Source organism: Nematolebias whitei, chromosome 18, assembly GCF_014905685.2.
Source record: "Nematolebias whitei isolate Nwh7 chromosome 18, NemWhi1, whole genome shotgun sequence".
Classification (NCBI taxonomy): Eukaryota; Metazoa; Chordata; class Actinopteri; order Cyprinodontiformes; family Rivulidae; genus Nematolebias; species Nematolebias whitei.
The window spans coordinates 11,900,937-11,922,602 of record NC_056515.1 but is presented as its reverse complement, the minus strand read 5'-3'; the positions used below and the strand labels follow the sequence as shown (position 1 = coordinate 11,922,602).

The following is a 21,666-nucleotide window of genomic DNA, read 5'->3' as shown; positions in this document are numbered from 1 at the left end:
TGTTCAGATCTGGTATCCCTGGTTGCAGTGAATTGGTCACGTGCAAACACATGTTTAATATGTAAACATTTACTAATTTATTACATGTCATCCCCTTCATAAAAGGGTGGGCAGCTCTGTCAAGGTAGCTGGGTGTCTTCCTTGGCTTGTTGCAGGTGAGTTTTCACCTGCAGTTTCTCTCTGCTGCTCACACCTGGGCTCAACGTGCAACAGACAGCATGGCCCACCCTGCTCTGTTCTGATAATGTAAAACTGTTTCTGGTTCCCTTTATTGGTTGAAAGCAGTGTCAGTTTATTTCCTGTATCATCATTAGATTGGATGGCTTTACCAGGACCACAACAACACACACGTTATTATCCCCTTCTCATTTTTACAGATGAATGAAAATCATCCTGGCCAAATTCAAAATAATGGAAATTTGTTGCGGTTACGGAGAACTTTAATACATGTGCTGCACATCCTATTCAACCTGATACCTCTGTTTCACCAGTCAATACAAGTCCCCCTCTCCCTTTATAGTGTCCAGCCTCTTGTACAACTAACTCATCATAACCTTCTGTTTTGTTTTTACTACCTCCCACATTGCTCTGTGTTGCATCTTACTATATTTCGGTCTACTCTTCGTATCTCACACTGTCCCAATTCTTATTGACTAATCACTTCCGCTGGATAACTTCTTGCACTCCACTATTCCACCATTGGATTTCCTTATCATCTTTCCTCTGTACAAATGACACACCAAGCACCTTTCTGCCCGTCTCTTTAACCACTGTTGCAGTAGTAGTAATCTGGGAAGCTCATTCTTACCACCCAGAGCCTTTAACAGCTTATCTCTGAACTGCTAACAACATTCTTCCTTCTGCAACTACCATTCTGTCTTCTCCTCTGAATTTACTTTTTTCTTCTTCTTTACCACAACAGTTGCCCATCACTCCACCATCCGAAACTGTCTGGCCACGCTCTCCCAATCTACAATCTTACAGTCCCAATATTCCTCAGGGTAACTCTTCTACATAAAATTTAGTCTCCTGCATTATAATGCTTCCACTCTTATGGATCACCCTATGTCCCTCCTTCTTTTGGAAATAGGTGATGATTATAGTCATTCCCATCCTCTTGGCAAAATACACCACCATCTGCCATTCCTGGTTCCTTTCCTTGACACCAAACCTGCCTATCATTTTCTCATCCCTTCTGTTTTTTTGCCCAACATGCCCATGTAGGGCTGCCACTATCTCCTGTCTAGGAATAGTCTTTATCACTTCATCCAGATCCTTCTCTACCTCACTTCCAACCTGTGAAACATACAGTAAACAGTGACAACACTCAACATCAGACCTTCTACTTCTACCTTCAGACAAAGCACCCTATATGACACTTGTTTCACCTCTACCTCTTTGCTAACTTTTCTTCAGGACCACCCCTACTCCATTTCTCTTCCTATCCACACCATGGTAAAAAAAAAAAAAGTTTAAAACCTGCTCCATTGTTGTGAGTCTTGCTGCCCTTTCACTTGGTCTCTTAAACACATAAAACATCTACCTTCTTTCTCTGCATCATATCAGCCATCTCTCTACAGTGCATCCAGAAAGTATTCACAGTGCTTCACATTTTCCATATTTTGGTATGTTACAGCCTTATTTCAAATTGTAGTAAATTATTCCATCCATCCATTTTCTTTACCCGCTTCTTCCTTTTCGGGTTGCAGGGGTCACTGGTGCCCATATCCAGCCATCACTGTGCAAGAGGCAGGGTACACCCTGGACAGGTCTCCAGTCCATCACAGGGACATATGGAGACAAACGAGACAAACAACCATTCACACTTTCACTCACACCTAGGGACAATTTAGTTACCAATCAGCCAATGGCTGATATCAATGCATATTTTTTGTCTGTGGGAGGAAACTGGAGTACCTGGAGAAAACCCACACATGCACGGAGAGAACATACAAACTCCACCCAGAAAGGTCCCCGGCTGGATTTAAACTGGGGCGACCTGCTCACTGAGAGGTGGCAGCTCTACCAACTGCACCACCATGCTTCCCGTAAATTGTTAAATTTCCTCAAAATTCTACACACAATACCCCAGTATGACAAAGAGAAATACTTTTTTTTTTAGATTTTTGCAAATTTATCAAAAATAGAAAACTAAGAAATAAGATTTACATAAGAATTCACAGCCTTTGCTTAAGACTTTGTTGATCCACCTTTGGCAGCAATTACAGCCTCAAGTATTTTTGAATATGATGCCACAAGCTTAGCACACTTTAAAGCAGTTTTTCCCCATTCTTCTTTGCAGTACTTCTCTAGCTCCATCAGGTTGAATGGGAGACGTCTGTGCACAGCCATTTTCAGATATCTTCAGTGATGTAGAATCGGATTCAAGTCAGGAGTCCGGCTTGTCCACTCCAGGACCTTCACAGAGTGGTCCTGAAGCCACTCCTTTGAGGTCTTGGCCATGTGCTTGGGGTCGATGTCCTGCTGAAAAATGAACCTTCACCCCCAGCCTCAAGTCAAGAGCGCTTTGGAGCAGGTTTTCATCCAGGATGTCTCTGTACATTGCTGCATTCATTTTTCCCTCTAGCCTGACTAGTCTTCCAGTTTTTGCTGCTGAAAAACATTCCCATAGCATGATGCTACCACCACCATGCTTCACTGTAGGGATGGTATTGGCCTTATGATGAGTGGTATCTGGTTTCCTCCAAACACGATGCCTGGCATTCACAACAAATAGTTAAATTTTTGTCTCAACAGACCAGGGAATTTTGTTTCTTATGGTCAAAGTCCTTCAGGTGCCTTTTGGCAACCCCAGACGGGCTGCCGTGTGCCATTTATTAAGGAGTGGCTTTCGTCTGGCCACTCTACTATACAGGCCTGATTTGGTAGATGCTACAGAGATGATTGCCCTTCTCGAAGGTTCTCCGCTTTCCACAGAGGAAAGCTGGAGCTCTGACAGAGTGACCATCAGGTTCTTGGTCACCTCACTGACTAAGGCCCTTCTCCTTCGATCACTCAGTTTAGACAGCCGGCCAGCTCTAGGAAGAATCCTGGTGGTTCCAAACCTCTTCCATTTACAAATTATGGAGGCCACTATGCTTACTGGGACCGTCAAAGAATAATTTTTTTCTGTATCCTTCCCCAAATTTGTGCCTCAACACAATCCTGTCTCTGAGGTCTAATAATAATAATAATAATGCATTTTATTTGTCAGCGCCTTTCAAAACACCCAAGGACACTTCACAGCACTAAAAACACTGTACTAAACAATATAAAATAACTATTAAAAACACGAAACCAAAAAGAAAATAACATTTAAAAATAACAGTTAAAGTGAAAAGGCTAGCTTGAACAGATGAGTTTTAAGTTTTGATTTGAAGGTCAGAAGGCAGTCAATGTTACGGATGTCCGGGGGAAGAGCATTCCAGAGCTGGGGAGCAGAGTGAGAAAAGGCTCTGTGTCCCATGGTGCTGAGGCGGACAAGAGGCACGTTAAGGTGGATGGAAGTGGAAGAACGAAGGGAGCGTGAATGGGTGGTAATGTGCAGGAGATCTATCAGGTAAGGAGGGGCGAGGTTGTGGATAGCTTTGAAAGTGAACAACAAGATTTTAAATTGAATTCTGAATGTGACTGGAAGCCAGTGAAGTTGCTGTAAAACTGGGGTGATGTGGTGAAATGAGGGGGTTTTGGTGACGATGCGGGCAGCTGAATTTTGAACCATTTGAAGCTTACGGATTAATTTGTGAGGCAGACCAAAGAGGAGAGAGTTACAGTAATCGATTCGAGAAATGACCAGACTGTGGACCAGGATGGAAGCAGAGTGTGGAGAGAGGGATGGACGGAGACGGTTGATATTTCGAAGGTGGAAATATGCAGACCGGGTAATACTATTGATGTGAGAGTGGAAAGAGAGAGTGCTGTCAAGAATGACACCCAGACTCTTGACGTGAGGGGAGGGAGAAACTAAGGAGTTGTCGATGGTGAGTGAGAAACTGTTAACTTTAGATAAGTTGGATTTAGTGCCAATGAGTAGAAACTCTGTTTTATCACTGTTTAATTTCAGGAAGTTAGACGTGAACCAGGATTTAATTTCAGCTAAGCAGGAAGTGAGGGAGGAGGTGAAGAGTTAGGTGCAGTGGATAAAAAGAGCTGGGTGTCATCGGCAAAACAGTGGAAATGGATGTTAAATTTACGAAAGATATTACCAAGGGGGAGAAGGTAGATGATGAAAAGAAGGGGCCCCAGGACAGAGCCTTGGGGCACACCTGAAGTCACAGGAGAGGAATGGGATCTGAATGATTTCAGTTGGATGAACTGAGTGCGGCCAGAGAGATATGACTGAAACCAAGCGAGGGGTGTATGGGTGATGCCAATGGATGAAAGTCTGTGGAGGAGGATGTTGTGGGAGATGGTATCAAAAGCCGCACTGAGATCGAGGAGGATGAGGAGAGAAAGTAATCCAGAATCTGCTGCCATGAGAAGAGAGTTGGTGATAGTGAGGAGAGCAGATTCTGTGCTATGACCAGAACGGAAACCAGACTGGAACTGTTCATATAGACTGTTATCGGTTAAATGAAGGTGGAGTTGAGAGGCAACTGTTTTTTCCAGAATTTTGGAGATGAATGGAAGGTTAGAAATAGGATGGAGATTATTGAAAGTATTGGAATCCAATCCAGGTTTTTTTAAGGATTGGAGTGATAACTGCAGTTTTGAAAATAACTGGGACAGTTCCAGAGGAAAGAGAAGAGTGAATGATGGCAGAAATGAACGGAAGAAGTGACAAAATGCAAGATTTAACAGCGCTGTAGGGAGAGGATCCAGTGAGCATGTAGAAGGCTTGGATTTATGGATAAGTTCGGCTATTTCAGAGGCAGGAGGAAGCTGAAAGACAGAACAAGGTTGACTAGGCAGATAAGGTTCAGAGGAGGGAGAAAGAGGAGAGACAGGACAAAGTTGCTGATGAATTTTACTGATTTTATCGTTAAAAAAGAACATGAGAGAATTACATGTGTTGTCTGAGTAGAAGTGAGAGGGAAGAGAGTCAGGGGGGTGAAAAGTATTATTGAGCAATGAAAACAGGATCTTTGTGTTACCTTTGTTAGAAGAAATGAGGCCAGAGTAAAAGGAATGTTTAGTTAGTGAGATCAAGTTCTTGTAGTATGATATATGAGAAATGTACATGTCCCTGTGGATGGTAAGACCGGATTTTTTATAGTCGTTCAAGTTGACGACATTTGGCTTTGATGGTCCGAAGTTCAGAAGTAAACCAGGGGGCAGAATGAGTAAAGGTAACAGATCGAGTTTTAACAGGAGCAAGGGAGTTGAGAATATGGGTTAAGTGATGATTGTATTGAACAGTGAGTTGATCCGGAGTCAGAAGATTATCAGGGATCAGAGTGGAGGAAATATCAGTGGAAAGGGAATCCAAATTGATGTCTTTAATATTCCTGAACGAGATGAGCCGGGCTGTCTTGGTTGATACCATACCATACCATACCAATTTATTTATATAGCACTTAAAACAGCAACAAGGCCAACCAAAGTGCTGTACAAAAGAACACAAACATGCACAGCAGACAGGAAAACATAAAATAGAAATACAGATACAAATAGCAGCAGAAGCTAACTAAAATGGCCAACAGAGTAAAGAACAGACCGGGCCAAAACAAATCACACCGTGTTAAAGGCAAGCGAATAGAAGTGGGTCTTCAAGCGAGACTTAAAGACTGAGTGTGGGAGCCTGCCGGACACTCAGTGGCAACTCATTCCACAGTCGTGGACCTGCAACAGAGAAAGCCCTGTCACCCCTGAGCTTACGACGGGTTTCTGGGACTGAGAGAAGCATCTGGTCTGCTGACCTCAGAGAGCGCGGTGGGACATATGGCTGCAGAAGATCAGTGAGATAGGATGGGGTGGAACTGTTCAGTGATTTAAAAACATACATGAGAATTTTGAAATGGATCCGAAGGTGAATGGGTAGCCAGTGCAGGGAGGCCAAAACTGGCGTGATGTGCTCTCTATAGCCTGTACCAGTTAAAAATCGGGCTGCAGCATTTTGGACCAGTTGTAGACGAGCAATGGAGGAATGACTGATTCCAAACAGAAGTGAATTGCAGTAATCAAGCCTAGATGTTATGAAGGCGTGGATCACTGTCTCAATGTTCTTTTTGGAGAGTATAGGCTTCAGCTTAGACAGCCGTCTCAGCTGAAAAAAACAGGATTTTACCATCATGTTTACGTGACTGTTGAGTTTTAAGGATGGGTCCATTATCACCCCCAGATTAGTGACCTTTTGTTTCTCTAGCGGGGCTAGAGAGAAAAGGTCAATGTCATGGTTCATGAGTGAGCCACTGGGATGGAACAGCATGACTTCAGACTTCTTCTCATTGAAGCTTAAGAAGTTTAAAGCCATCCAGTCCCGGATGTCAGCCAGGCAGTCAAGAAGAGGCTGAATAGAGCGTGTGCCTCTGTGCCTCAGGGGGAAGTAAATTTGGCAATCATCGGCGTAGAAATGAAAGGGTATGTCGTGTTTGCGGAAGATAGCACCTAGTGGCAGCAGGTATAAAGAAAAGAGAAGGGGACCGAGGATGGACCCCTGCGGTACCCCCCACTGGAGCGCTGTCGATGCCGAACTAGAATCTTTGATATTGACACAGAAGGTTCTGTCAGATAGGTAGGACCCAAACCATTTAAGGGCTGACCCTGTGATGCCCACCCACTGCTCCAGTCTAGAAATGAGGATCTTGTGGTCGATGGTGTCAAAAGCAGATGTAAGGTCCAATAGGACCTTACATCTGCTTGATGAAACACACAGAGGAATATGGAATGAAAGGAAAAAATGGTCAGAAAAGGTGAGTTCATCAGATTTGCAGTCAACAGGTGTAAGTCCAGAACAACAAATCAAGTCCAGTGTATGTCCTTTAATTTTTAGTCTACAGACAGTTCCTTTGATTTCATGCTTTGTGTTTGCGTTGTGACATGCACTGTCAACTGTGGGGCCTTATATAGAAAGGTGTGTACCTTTACAAATCAAGTCCAATCAACAGAACTTACCACAGGTAGACTCCATTTAAGTTGTAGAAACATCTCAAGGATGATCAGTAGAGAAATGGTATGCATCTGAGCTAAATTTCAAGCTTCATGGCAAAGGCTGTGAATACTTACATATTGTGATTTCTTATATATATATATATATATATACATATATATATACATGAATGGATGAATCGGGATGTACGTCTACTGCTGAAGGCTCGCAACATCGCCTTCAGGTCAGGGGATACACAGGCCTACAGTACAGCCAGGGCTGAGCTGAAGAGGGGCATCAAAAAGGCCAAGCACCACTACAAGGGGAGGATAGAAGAACACTTCTCAAACTCCAACCCCTGACGTATGTGGCAAGGACTCCAGATCATTACAGATTACAGGGCCATCAACCCCTCCCCCGTCTCCTCTGATGTTTCCTTCCTCAATGAGCTCAACAATTTCTATGCTCGTTTTGAGAGAGGGAACCCAACAACTACAACTAAGGCAGATCTGTCTCCAGACCACCAACCACTGACTCTTTTCCCCACCGATGGAGGAGCGGCACTGAGCAGGATTAAAGTTCACAAGGCTGCGGGTCCTGATGGCATCCCTGGACGTGTTCTTAGAGCGTGTTCTGGGGAGCTGGCAGGAGTACTGACGGACATAACTGTAACATAACTAAATGTGCTGATGCATGCTCAATAATCCAGGTAGAAAAATCTAAAAAAGGTTAAGTCTGGTCCTCTGGACATTCAAAAAACAAAATAAAAAAGTAGAAACGTTTCGTCTTTCATCCGAAAGACTTCCTCAGTCTGAGGTGTTGTATTCAGCTCAGTCTTATAAATAGCACCTTCTCAGAGTGGATCAACCAGTTTGCTGCTGACAACCAAAACCAGCTGCTCACATGATCAAGGAGGACCATCAGCCTAACGATGGATCATTAACACACTGATGGCTGTTTACTATTCACAGAGGGTTGAGTGATACTAGCAATAACAGCATTGTAAGAGGGGGACAGTTGAACACGGAGGCGTCAAGACCTGTTTAATGATGGACAATTTCTTTTCACAATGATGGCCTCCTTTACTCCTCTCTCAAGCCATCGTTCCTCTCGGTCAAGGATGTGAACATCTTCATCCCTGAACAAGTGACCGCTGGCCTGGAGATGAGTGTAGACTGCAGAGTCCTGGCCTGATGTTGTTGATCTTCTGTGCTGGTCCATCCTTTGGCCAGTGGCTGTTTATTTTCCTCGATGTAAGACTGATCACAGTCCTCCTGACACTGAACAACATACACAATATTACTCTGTTTGTGACGGGGGACTGGATCTTTGGGATGAACCAGTCTTTGCCGTAATGTATTTTGGGGTTTAAAAACCACTGGGACGTTTTGTTTAGAAAATAAACCTCTCAGTTTCTCTGATACTCCCGCAACATACAGAATGACCACTGGTCTGGGTCTGGGTTCCTCCTTTTCACCTGATGGCTGACTGGAATCCTGTTGGGGTTTCTTCTCTGCTTTCAGGAAGGCCCAGTTAGGATATCCACATTGCTCTAGAGCCTGTCTTGTGTGGGATTTCTCCTTCTGCCTGGCTCCTGAGCTAGTGGGGACGCTGTCTGCTCTGTGGTACAGAATCCTGATGACTCCTAACTTGTGCTCCAAAGGGTGATGGGAGTCAAACTGAAAATACTGGTCTGTGTGGGTAGGTTTGTGGTACACCTCAGTTTGCAAATGTCCTCTATCAGAAACTGAGACCTCAAAGTCCAAGAAAGCCAGCCTCTTCCATGTACAGGTTGGCAACAATAGGAGAAACTGGAGACCCCATAGCACACCCTTGTTTCGGCCTATAATATTGCTCCCCATATTGCTCGTCAACCTACTTCACATATACAGCAGCAAACTGGTTGATCCACTATGAGAAGGTGCTATGTACAAGACTGAGCTGAATACAGCACCTCAGACTGAAGAAGTCTTTCGGATGAAAGACAAAACGTTTCTCCTTTTTTTGTTTTGCTTTGTTTTGTTTTTTGAACGTCCAGAGGACCAGACTTAACTTTTTTAGATAACTAAATGTGGAAAAAGTGAAGCACTATTGAATACTTTCCATATGCACTGTACTTTTGCCTGTCATTGTCCCTACATTTAGAGTTGCTACACTCATTCTTACACTCTTGCCTTGTTTTTCTCCCTCTGCCTTTTGACACGTTCCATTCTTCGTTGTCTTCAACTAACAGTAGCACAATTTTCACCGGCACCCTGTTTGTCAAGTCATTGTTAACTGAACTGATCTGGCATGGTGTTGTTTGGCTGAACTTGGATGGTGGTTTTGGTAGAAGAATTACCATATTATTATTGGATTATTGAGCATGAACTTTGGTGTTTTGAACCACCTTGACATGACTGTCTCAGAGATGTTGATAGAGGCGAGGGCAGACCCCAGAGGCCATTTTAGCACCAGCAAAATGTTTATTTTTTTCCCACTATGTAGTATGCTGTTGTTATGGGAATCAGTTTTGTTTGGTGGTGGCTCCTCAAATCGAAGAAGTCCTTTGGATGACGGACGAAACCTCTCAGCTTAAAAAAGAAACTGTCCAGATGACCTGACTAAACATTGTTGGATTTTATATTAGGATTATTGAGCATCAACTTTGGTGTTTTAGTAGAAATGTTTTACGTCATATGCCCTTCTTGACACAACCCTTACTATTTACTCAACAATGGGACCGACACAAAAGATACAGTGGGTTGTGCTTACTAGTGGTATTGTTTAAAACTCTGTTTTAGGTCAGTCAGGATTCCCAAAAATATTTATATTTGCTAAATGCTCAAATGAAGGAAACTTTATTTAAATTACTTTTTTCAAAGTCACAAGTATACATACACATTCTTAGTACTTGAAAGCATTGCCTTCATACTGTATGACTTGGGTCAAATGCTTTGGGTTTCCTTTCACAAACTTCTCACCATGTTTTGTTGGAATATCGTCCCATTCCTCCAAACAAAACTGTGTAACTGAGTCAAGTCTGAAGCTACCTTGGTCACTTTTTTCAATTTTGTCTACAAATTTCCTATGAAATTTAGATCAGGGCTTTGTGATGGTCACTCCGAAACGCCACTTTGTAATTTAATTGTCCAGTTAACAATTCTCTTCCTGAAATATTGAGTGATTTTTCCCCCTATGATGTCACACAACAAAGCAGTGAGTTTGAAGTGAGCCTTAACATTCTTCAACAGGGGTGACTCCAGTTAATTCAAATGTTGTCAACTAACCTGTCAAAAGCTTCCAGTAGTAGACCATCATCTGGGCTTTCACGATATATTTAGACATGGTAATCTTAACGTATGTAAACTTGTGGCTTTAAAGAAATAATTTTAAAAAATTCTAAATAGTTATCTCTCATGATTCTGGCATTTAGCAAACAAATAATTTTGAGAATCCTAACTGCTCTAAAACAGGAAAGGTTTAGTATGATTCAATGTCAGATTGAGTGAAAAAAGTGTATTTTTACAGTGTACTGTATGTAAACATCTGGTTTCCAATGTTTTTTCTGGACCCTAGTTAAACACAAAAAATTAGGCAGACTTGTTAACGTAGTTGAAGCTCATCTCACCTCATACTCTTTGACGGTGCCTTTCCAAGTACAACTTTCGTTAATACAAACAGCAGACAGACTTTCAACTTCCCTTCGAACAGCATTATCCGGGAATGCCTAAAAATATACAAAAGCACAAAGTTAAGACTCCGTTAAGTTAAATGTTAAAAAAAAAAATCAAACTGTTAAAAGTATAAAAAGACAACATATCAAACATTGAAACTAAAATAAGTTTTCTCTTTTCTGGGTGGGGTGGGAAATGATCTCATTTGCATTACTGTAATTCTAAAACATTTGGAAGGCCATGTTAAATGAGGAGATCTATTGTTCTGGTTGTAAAAACATTTTCATTACCAAAGACGTATTTGTACAATCAAACCTGAGTTCTCTAATCTTTAAATAATAGCATACATTCTAAATAATTCTTCTTCTTCTTCTTTCGGCCTTCCTTTCCTCAGGGCTCGCCACAGAGAACAACTTGCGCCAAAACTTGACAATTGTTTTTACACCGGATGACTTCCTGATGCAATTACAGACCACCGAGATAACACAGCCCTCTGTGTGGAGCAGAGAGCTGCCATCTAGGGCACCAGGGGTAGCAGATATTGGTGGTGGTAAGGGCCTTGCTCAAGGACCCAGAGTGTGGAGGCAGATATGGGTGGTTCACCTTTCCCACCCATATTTTGATGTTGTCGGTCCGGGGAGTTGAACCGGCGACCTTCCGATCACAGGCCCACCTTCTGTAGTTTCTGCGCCACCACTCCCCATACATTCTAAATGATAAAATGTCTAAATTCTTTGGTGTGTTTAATTTTATCTATTCATTTCACTTGAATAAATTCATTTAAATTGAAATTAATTTATTTGTGTTTCTGTTCAGTGCCCTGAGACGACTTCTGTTGTGGCTTGGCACTATATAAATAAACTGAATTGAATTGTAAAATTGAGTCACTTCATAGTAGCTCAATTGGTAGAACTGTTGCCTCTCAGTGAGAAGGTTGCCAGATTGAATCCCGGCTGGGGGGCCTTTCTGGGTGGAGTCTGCATGTTCTCTTTGTGCATGTGTGAGTTTTCTACGAGTACTCCCAGTTTCTTCCCACAAGCCAAAATCATGTATGTTAGGCTGATTAGTAACTTTAAATTGTCCCTAGGTGTGAGTAGTTGTGTGTCTTGTTTATCTCTTTGTGTCTCTGTGATGGACTGGCGACCTGTCCAGGGTGTCCCCCGTCTTTTGCACAGTGACTGCTGGATTTGGGCACCAGTGACCCCGCAACCCAAAACGGAAAAGCAGGTAAAGATATTGGACGGATGGATTTCACTTCTAAAATATCTAACCTCTCTGAATACTCTACAAGCAATAGTTTTTGACCTTTTGACTAATGACCTATAATTTATTGCAAGCTTTGTTGTTTTTTCACTGTTTTTGTTTAAATGTTTTTATCAACTTATTGTCAGCATATCTTCAAAATAAGTATTTATTTTATTATATACAAAGCTTATTCAATTTTATATTATGAGTTCATATATTAAACACCCACCATCTAAGGCAAGTGTATGCGTTTGTTTGTGGCATTAGCAAAATATTTCATGAACTATTGGACAGATTGTAATAACATTTTCAGAAAATAACCATAGGATGACTGAATTCCACGTATAGAACTGATTACGTTTCGAACCCAACCTGATTCAAGATGGCCACCACAACTAAACTTAAAATACACAAAAATAGATAAAGTTATACAAATTTGACAGATAATAGTCAAATTTGGTGCAATGGTAGCTGAGCGTCATCCCCAACATATACTCCGAGTGCTATACTGTTGTGGATCTTCATATTATACTTTAAACTTTAAGTAAGAAACCACAAGATACTAAAATCTGTGATGACAGGAAAAATGTGGGTTTATTCTTTACAGGTCGAACCGAACAGCTGGACACCTGAAGAATTTTAAAAAATATATTGCTCGAATGTTCTCTGACCTTCTTATATTCCTCTATTCATGTCAGAGGTCTTGCATAAACATAAGCTTGTTATTGCACAGTTGTCACATACACCCCGTCTCTGGTCGTATGCCCAGGCTTCTGACCTGGTTCACTGCCCATAAAATAAACACACTTCTCCCTTTTCTTGTAAATCAAATGTCAGTTTGACCCAAAACAAGGACATTTCTCAAATAAACAAAAATTTAGCAGCTACAGCTCAATTTGTAACACTATTAACACCACTACTACTATATTAGGCAACTAACAACTTTTCACAAAGCTATTTTCTTGAGCATGTATCAGGTTGTTAATTAAAAGGAAAAGAAATGGGGAACGTGTTTTCACTAGAGGTACTGAGAAAGGAGATGAGTGGACATCAAGGTTGTCCTGTCACATTTTCACCCTTCCTCACCTCATGTTTCCCTGTATCACATCTCCTCTGCTCAGCCACAGCAATCAACTCTAATCAGTTCCACCTGCTCTGCTCTCTTTATTACCCCAGCTCCACTCTCACTCAGTGCCAGATTATTGACAGCTTTTTCACAGTAGATTTCCAGCGATTCCTTGTTCTGACTCCTGACCACGATCTCAGCCTTGTGTCCTTGACTCCTTACCTTGCCTTGTCCCTCTCTGGATTTGTTTGCCTCATCTGACCACGGTACTGACCCTTTCTTCTCCTCCTTCGACTACGCCTTCGGATCTCGCCTTTGCTCTGGTACCAGCTCTCTGATCGCCTGTTAATGACCCCTGCTAAGTTTTCTGGACCCTGCTTCTGGACTTTCCCTCCATGGACCACACGCAGCTCCTTGTTCTGTTGGCCTGCTGCAGCTCTCACTCCTACAGTGACATCACCAAGTTCAGCGCTTCTCCTGTTCTTGCCACGCCACAGACTGAGAAGGTTAGTGACTAATTCACAGCGAGTCTCAAAACTCCTCACCCATTTCATAGTCACTAACCTGTCTCTCTCTCCAGACTGGACCTCCAACAGGACCCAGACCTCCACCAGAAGCTGCTTTAAAAATAAATCTTTTAAAACCATTCCTGAGTCTGGTGTTGTGCAGATCCAAACAGAACCCTGTCATGTCCGAAGGAAATTGCAAGAGCTGAGACAAGACGATCCCTATAAGGTGGTCCAAGCCATGCCTACGGCAGTCCAGGTTGAAGGAAGCTCAACGTGGTTTCATCTCAATCACTGCACCAAAGTTCAAGACAAAACCCACGGCAGTGTTGCTTCAAAGATAATTGAACATGATGCTAAAGGAAAGGCAGAAAATTCCAAGACTGATGATTGTTCTGTTTTGGAAGACACTAGAGGCAATGACACTGAGAAAGCCCCTGCTGGAGAAGGTGAAGATAAGCAAAAAATGACCTATCACACATCGACCAGTCACCAGAACATTTGCCAAAACAGCTGCCAGAAACCGGGACAAGTCACCGAGCACAAGTTGAGTATGACACAACAAAAACATCCCATAATAGACCGGTTAGCTTACCAGCATTCACAATAATACCTACATACTCACACTAAATCAAACTAAGGGTAGTACAAAAAGGTTTAAATTAAAAAAGAAAAGAAATTCAAACTATAGTGTAATGCAGATCTAAGAGACAACTCCTAAGGTAAAAGAATTAAAGTTAAAAAGAACTAGCAAACAATAATTTTTGGCACTACAATAAAATTAACAACTATCAGATTGAATAATATATTAATTACTGTAAAACTGTAGATCCAAAAACCCTATCAACAGGACTAAATATCTTTACCTCAACTAAACCAACTACCCCAGTTGAGATTTTAACTACAAAGTCAGCTCCTACACCTTCAAACTTGGTAGCAGCGCCGACAGATACTGCAGAAACTACCAGACCACCTAAACTATTCACAACTGGGAGTGGTGGCGCAGAGGTTAGAGAGGTGGGCTTGTGATCCGAAGATCGCCGGTTCACGCCCCGGCCCCGACAACATCAAAAATTGTGGGTGGGGTAGGTGAAACATCCACACTTGCCCCCACCCTCATTCGCCCCACTCTGGGCCCATGAGCAAGGCCCTTAACCCCCACCATGTGCTCCCTAAACAGGTCTCTCTTGAAAATGAGTTCTCGTGGCTCAATGAGACTAACCTGTATAAATAAAGGCTAAATGAAAAAAAAAAACAAAAAAACAACTGAAACATCAACTACAAAAAATTGAAACTACCACCTATGACTACTAGAGCTGTAACCACAGAGAGCATAACATATGAACCAACTACCAGGCCCTATATTAAAGCAACACCACAGGGTGTTAAGTAGCAGAAGAAAGTATATAAGCTTTACTTACTAAAATAGCAGCAAATATAAATTTCTCAACCTCCTTCAGGGAAGATTGGACAGACTTAATGCAACAAAGCATCAGTAAACTATTAAAACCTCTGTTTAAATTAAGTAGGCCGAGAGCCCAAATACAACAACGTAGTGTCTTTCCCAGAACAGGGAGGGAAAAAAAGTGAGTTCAGGGAAAACATAACTCTGAACAATGTGTAAAATTACAGCACAAAATGTGTAAAGAACATAAAATGATCAATCAAACAGGGATGCCATTATTTTTCAATCTTTCTATGTGTAGTATTAAATGTATGGAAAACAGAAAATTCACAATTAGTCAAGACAATTACTTTGGATATAAACTCCAAGAGCCACAATTATTATTATTACTGATAATTTCATGTTGCTGTGTTCATTAGTCCTCATCTTCTCAAACAGACTCATGTTAGTGCTGCTGGTGTTTTGGCGCATTGTTGTTGTACCATTAGTACTTAGTGTATTCTTAGTTTAGTGAATGTAGTATATTCTTATTTCATGACTCGGATATTACTAATGTTTTTCTTTACAATTTGTGTTTTTGTTGGATGTAACTGGGACCCTATGTATATAGTTTCGTCCCACCTCATGTATCACGTGTAGTGTGTATGAAAAATAAATCTCTGACTCTGACTCTCTGACTCTGATAATGCTGAATATGAATGTTTGTTACAACACTTGTAACTTGGTATGAGAATCTTGAATCCCTTAAGCCAGACTTGTGAAAATATAACCATGACTATTTGCACGCTTTACCTTTTGAGTGATTAGACCCAACTTATAGCAGATAGTTACTGATCCACAAGTTGCCAAAAACTTTATCAAAACCCAGCCTCCGATTGCATGAGACAAAATAAAAAGAACAGTTGGTATTCGATCAACAGCCAACAGGACATTTTTTTAGCTTTAGGAAGCTCCATCATTTTCAGAGTGACATGGTTGAACCAACAGGGTCTTAACTCTTGTCAGTTTTTGCTATTAGATTTGAATTTATATCAATGTTTTCCTTAAGACGTTTCAGTGTGAAGAAGGGGACTGGTTTACGTTTTCTCCTGCTATGAGCTATGAGTCCAGGAAATGAGCGGACAGCGTCCCCACTAATTCAGGAGCCAGACAGAAAAGAAATCCCACACAAGACAGGCTCTAGAGCAATGTGGATATCCTAACTGGGCCTTCCTGAAAGCAGAGAAGAAACCCAAACAGGACTCCAGTCAGCCATCAGGTGAAAGCGAGGAACCCAGACGAGTCGTCAGTCCATATGTTGTGGGCGTTTCAGAGAAATTGAGACGTTTATTTTCTAAACATAATGTCCCAGTGGCTTTTAAACCCCAAAATGCATTATGGCGAGACTGGTCCATCCCAAAGATCCTGTCCTCCGGCACAAACAGTGATATTGCATGCTGTTCAGTGTCAGGAGGGCTGTGATCAGTCTTACATCAGGGAAACTAAACAGCCACTGGCCAAAAGGATGGACCAGCACAGAAGATCAACATCATCAGGTCAAGACTCGGCGGTCTACACTCATCTCCAGGTCAGCGGTCACTCTTTCAGGGATGAAAATGTTCACATCCTGGACAGAGAGGAACGATGGTTTGAGAAAAAAGTGAAGGAAGCCATCTTTGTGAAGAGAACCCATCCATCACTAAACAGGGGTGGAGGCCTCTGTGTTTTCAAATATCGCCCTCTTACAATGCTGTTTTTTTCTTTTGTTTCATTTCTGATTGAAGAGTTTGAAAGGGAGAGTTATTGTAGTTATAGGACAGATCTCTGTGACTGCAGAGGAACCTGTGAACTCCACCCACTCTCGTAAGAAAAGATGCTGTTAACAAAATTGGTTTTAAAGTCTTTAAACAGGTTCTATTGACAACGGCTAAGTGTTAATTTATTTATTTATTTTCCTGCTGCACTGATAAGTTATTCGGGTGAACCCATTTATTTTGTTAGTGTCTGTTTGCAGAAGCTGTGACTGGTCCAACACCTAATTGCTACTATGCGCTAGAGGTTTTTATGTGCAGGGACCTGACTTAGCCCTTCTAGACGGTTTAACCTCTGTATTATTTAAATGATAGTCTGTCACTGTGTTTATTTTTTTATTTACTCCCCTCATTTTTGATGAGATTTCTTTGCATGTAGATTCTCATTGTTTTGTTGTTTGTATTTGGAATGGACGTGATTACATACATATTCCTTTATTTTTCTTCGGTTAATATTGGTTAATATTAATATTCTTAATATTGATCAAAGGGGTGGAATGTCAGTGTAATGTGTATTATTTGCACTAATCATGATCAATAACTCTTCTGTCCACTCAGTAAACTGAATGGACAGATGGAGAATGACAGCTGTTATCCTTCCTCTTTAAAAGCTTTATTGCATTCAGCTATTCCCATTTCAAAACTAAAGATTGAGAATCCAGTATTCTCTCATACTATTAAAATCTGGCTCCAAATAAGAAATCATTGTGGATGAACAGACACATCATTTTTTAGTCCATTGATAAATAATCATACATTCCCTCCATCAGTCACAAACATATTTTATATCAGTGGAAGCATAAAGGGATTCAATGAATAAAGGATGTATTTATTGAAAATGATTTTTCCACATTTCAACAATTACAGAACAAATTCAAATTAGATAATAAAGATTTCTTCAAATTCCTACAGACCCGAAGTTGTGTAAAAAGCTTGTTTCCATCCTGCCCAGTCAAACTCCAGACTCCACAATGGATAAGGTGCTTAGTTATGTTCCACGTAATAAAGGTTTGAGAACAGGGATTTATCATTTGCTATCACAGGAGAACTCAGGATCTAAATTAGACCATCTGAAAAAGGCTTGGCATGAAGATCTGGGAGTGATTATTACAGACAAAATGGTCTAAAGCCCAAGGATATGTTCATTCTACTTCTGTATGTATCAGACATGGACTTTTGCAGTTCAATGTTCTACATAGATTGAATTATCTAAACTGAAACTGTCAAAAAGATGTTTCCCTCTGTTCATCCTTCTTGTGATAGATGTACATAGGGACTGGCCTCATTAGCAAACTTCTTCTTCTTCTTGTGGCTTTTCCCTCTTCAGGGATCACCACAGCAAGTCATCCTCCTCCATCTCACTCTGTCGTCTGCATCCTCTGTCCTCCCTCCATGTCCTCTCTAACTGCATACATATATCTCCTCTTTGTCTTTTTCCTGGCTGCTGCATTTATTGCATCCTTCTACCAGTATACCCACTGTCCCTCCTCTGGACATGTCCAATCCATCTCAGTCTGGCCTCTAATTTTAGGCCTCGTTAGCACACATGTTCTGGAACTGTCTTTATATCACAACATATTGGAACACAATCTGTCAAACTCTTTCCAAAATTCAAATAAAATTAAAATTAAAATTAAAAATAAAAAGCAGCTCAAGCCAGACCCAATTTTAGCTCTGTTTTTTTGTGGGACCAGTCGATGTACAACTGTCAGATACTCAGACCAGAATGATTAATTTTGTGACCTTGATGGCACGGAGGCTGATTTTGTCATGTTGAAAACAAAAAGTAGCCCCTCCCACCAGGCTTTAATGAAAGGCATAATGGAACATTTAAAACTGGAGAAAATTAAACATTTATTAAGGGGAAAAGTTGACATGTTTCACTCAACTTAGCAGTCTTTTATAAATAATTTCAATACAAATACTTCATTAATATGGTACAGCAATGGATATGTTATAACCCTCTGATGTTAGTTGTTGTTCTTTTCTTGCAATATTTTGTATATGTTTTGAAAAGTAAAACCATGAAACAAAGATTTTTTTTTATTTTTTTTTAAGAATGGAGTGGGGGATCGACAGGTCAGTGGCACAGTATTGCCAGCTTTGTTCCAGTTCATTGTGGAGAAGAGGTAGCTGAACTACAATGCAAACCTCTTTGTTTAACAGTCGGTCTATGTTCCTGCTATGGTCACAGTCTTTGGGTAGTGACCAAAAGAATGAGATTGCTGATACAAGCGGTCAGTGAGTTTTCTCTGGAAAGTGGCTGAACTCTACCTTTGAGTTAAAGACTCTGAGTAGAGCCACTGCTCCTCCACATCAAGGGGAGCCAGTTAAGGTGGTTAAGGCATCTGGTAAGGATGGCCCCTTGACATCTACTTAGGGAGGTGCTCCATGCATGTCCAACTAGGAGAGGACCCCAAGGAAGACCCAGGACATGCTAGAGAGACCATGTCTCTCTGCTGGCAACATCCTAGAATCTTTCCAGAGGAGCTGGAAGAGGTGGCTGTGAAAAGAGAAGACTGGGTCCCCCTGCTAAACCTAGTCTGGATGAGCTTGGTGAATATAAGCTATGGCTGCAACGAGGCTAAGAAAAGTTGCATTAAAGTCTTTAAATGATTCGGTAAATCTCATCACACATTCATACTTACACATCCTTGTTTCAAAATAGATGTAGACTCCTCAAAAATATCTTCTTTGATGCAAGTGTTGCATTTCTGGGGTCCATTGCTGCAAAGAGAAAATAACATCTTGGATCCATTGCAGATAATAAACTTTGGTGCAAATTTTAAAACGTTGTGTGTTTGGCTCTGCTCAAGCTGCTGCCCCCACAACCCAACTTTAGAACAAGTGGAGGATAATGGATGAATGGATAAATGTATGGATGGATGCATTACATAATTTCCCTCTGGGATTAATAAAGTATTTTTGAATTTGAATTTGAATGTGTTTGACAGAAAATGTCATTGTCAATATTATTTATAAAGTACAGAAGTCCCTCGCTACTTCGCGGTTCGACTTTTGTGGACTCGCTCTTTTGCGGTTTTTGAAAGTAAGATTGGACATGGCGCCCAATTGGCTGATTCATGGATGAACCACAAGATCAGCAAGGGGTTTTTTTTTATTTAAAATGAATTATTTTAAATTGTTTAGTACCTGCTGCACCTGTGTGCAGCCCACATGTGCAGGGAGAAGCTCCCACCTGCAGCATGTCATGATCTCCACTCTACAGCAGAGAAGTAGGCGTGGCCGAGAGCGCTGGCAGGTGGCAGAGAGAGCAGAGATCATGACATTCTGTGCCCTTTTAGAGCATTTAGAGTTTAGAAACATTGTTTAGAATATTGCAGGTGTGGGAAGGGTTTAAAATGCCTTAATATATGCTAAAAATACTATAAATACTAAAATAAACTACCGGTACTAAATGTACTACTATTCCTACTTTGCGGGTTTGCACTTATCGCGGATGGACTGAGAACGTAAACCCCCACGGTAAACGAGGGACTACTGTACATTTAAAAACAACAATGTTGAACAAAGTGCTTCAAAAGGAGGTTCAAAACAAATAGGAAAATCCAACATTAAAATCTACAGATAATAAAGTAGGCTAAAAACAAACAAAAACAAGAAAATATCACAACTTCAAACTTCTGATGGAACTCAAACTGAACTTAAATTAAAAGCCATTGTTAAAAAAAGTGAGTTTTCAGTCAGAATTTAAAAGACTGTACAGACTTTAGTACAAACATCAATGGCCAGGTTGTTCTAGAGTCTGGGGGCTGCCGCTGCAACAGCCAGACCCCCTCTACATTTTAAATTTAGCCCTAAGCTCTACAAAGAGCATCTGGCTGGAGGACCTCGGTGCTCTTTTAGGATTATAAAGGTAAAAAAAAATTCTGATAAATTATTGGGTGCCAAACCATTAAAAACTTTGAAAGTGAATAAAAGATTCTTAAACTCAATACAAACATGAACAGGAAGCCAGTTTAAATCAGCTAAAACAAATAATGCAGATAGATTGAACCATGATAATAATAACCAAAAAGCTATGGTTTCTGGTAAATCTTCATAAAATTTTTATTTAAAACAATATTAACTACAATTTAAAGGAAAAAAGTTAATTTTACATTATTTTTGTCCACAAATTTTACGTAAATAAATAAATACAGTAACTTCCTACATCATTAAAATACAAAATTTGCTCTTGGCCAATCAGAGCCTCACCTCACAGTCCTGTTGAGGCAGTAAGAACAAAAGCGATGTCCACACTGGGCTTGGAAAGGCCGTCGGAGGATGTTGTGGCAGCTGTTGCACAGGTGTTTGTCCTCCAGCTTGTTGCCCAGGATCTTCTTGGGAAAGCCGGGTTTATTGCTCTCTATGGATGAAGGAGGGGAGGGCTCCTGTGCAGCCATGGTGTCTGATTACACGTCACTCCTGCTAAACACACTGAATGTTACTGAATGCTGAGATGTGAGAGTTGCAACCACCAAAGGTTTCTTCTAAATACACTTTTTCTGTGACTTTTCTTAAATCTTAATACATTATTGTAACGATTAAAACTGTGTTAACCTGTTTTTGTCACAAAATGACTACTGGTTGCTCTTTTGGGCTAAGTGTTTTCAAAATAAATTAACAAATAGACCCTGAACTTTATTCTAACAAACTGCCCCGTTATTCTAAAAATAAACAGACGTAAACGTGTGGTTACTTTTAGAAATCCAATCTGTGCAAATGAAAATAGCAAATACAAACTTATAACATCTCAATATTAGCACAGTATCAGAGCCTAATTTCACTGTAGATATTTAAAGAGCAAGACAGTTCAACCCATGCACCAATCAAAAGGAAGTGCCAGTATTTGTCAGAAATGCTGGCTCCTTTTATTAGTAATGACTAAATTCATTTCATCTGTACCAGTTGCTTGCGCCCTGACAATATCACCCACAAGCTTTCATGAGAGCTTTGAATTTATATATA

General features: G+C 40.9%; 1 protein-coding gene across 1 annotated transcript in view; it reads right to left on the bottom strand.

Moving 5' to 3' along the window:
• Window positions 1-21,666, bottom strand: part of LOC119424753 (TNF receptor-associated factor 2) — a 55,021-nt gene that overhangs the window by 26,022 nt on the left and 7,333 nt on the right. The window contains exons 2-4 of the mRNA XM_037692253.1: window positions 20,914-21,123; window positions 19,344-19,422; window positions 10,638-10,736 (exon numbers count right to left, since the gene is read on the bottom strand). Of these exons, the coding sequence (XP_037548181.1) occupies window positions 10,638-10,736; window positions 19,344-19,422; window positions 20,914-21,101 (366 nt within the window). The 5' untranslated portion in view covers window positions 21,102-21,123. The remainder of the gene's footprint in view (window positions 1-10,637; window positions 10,737-19,343; window positions 19,423-20,913; window positions 21,124-21,666) is intronic.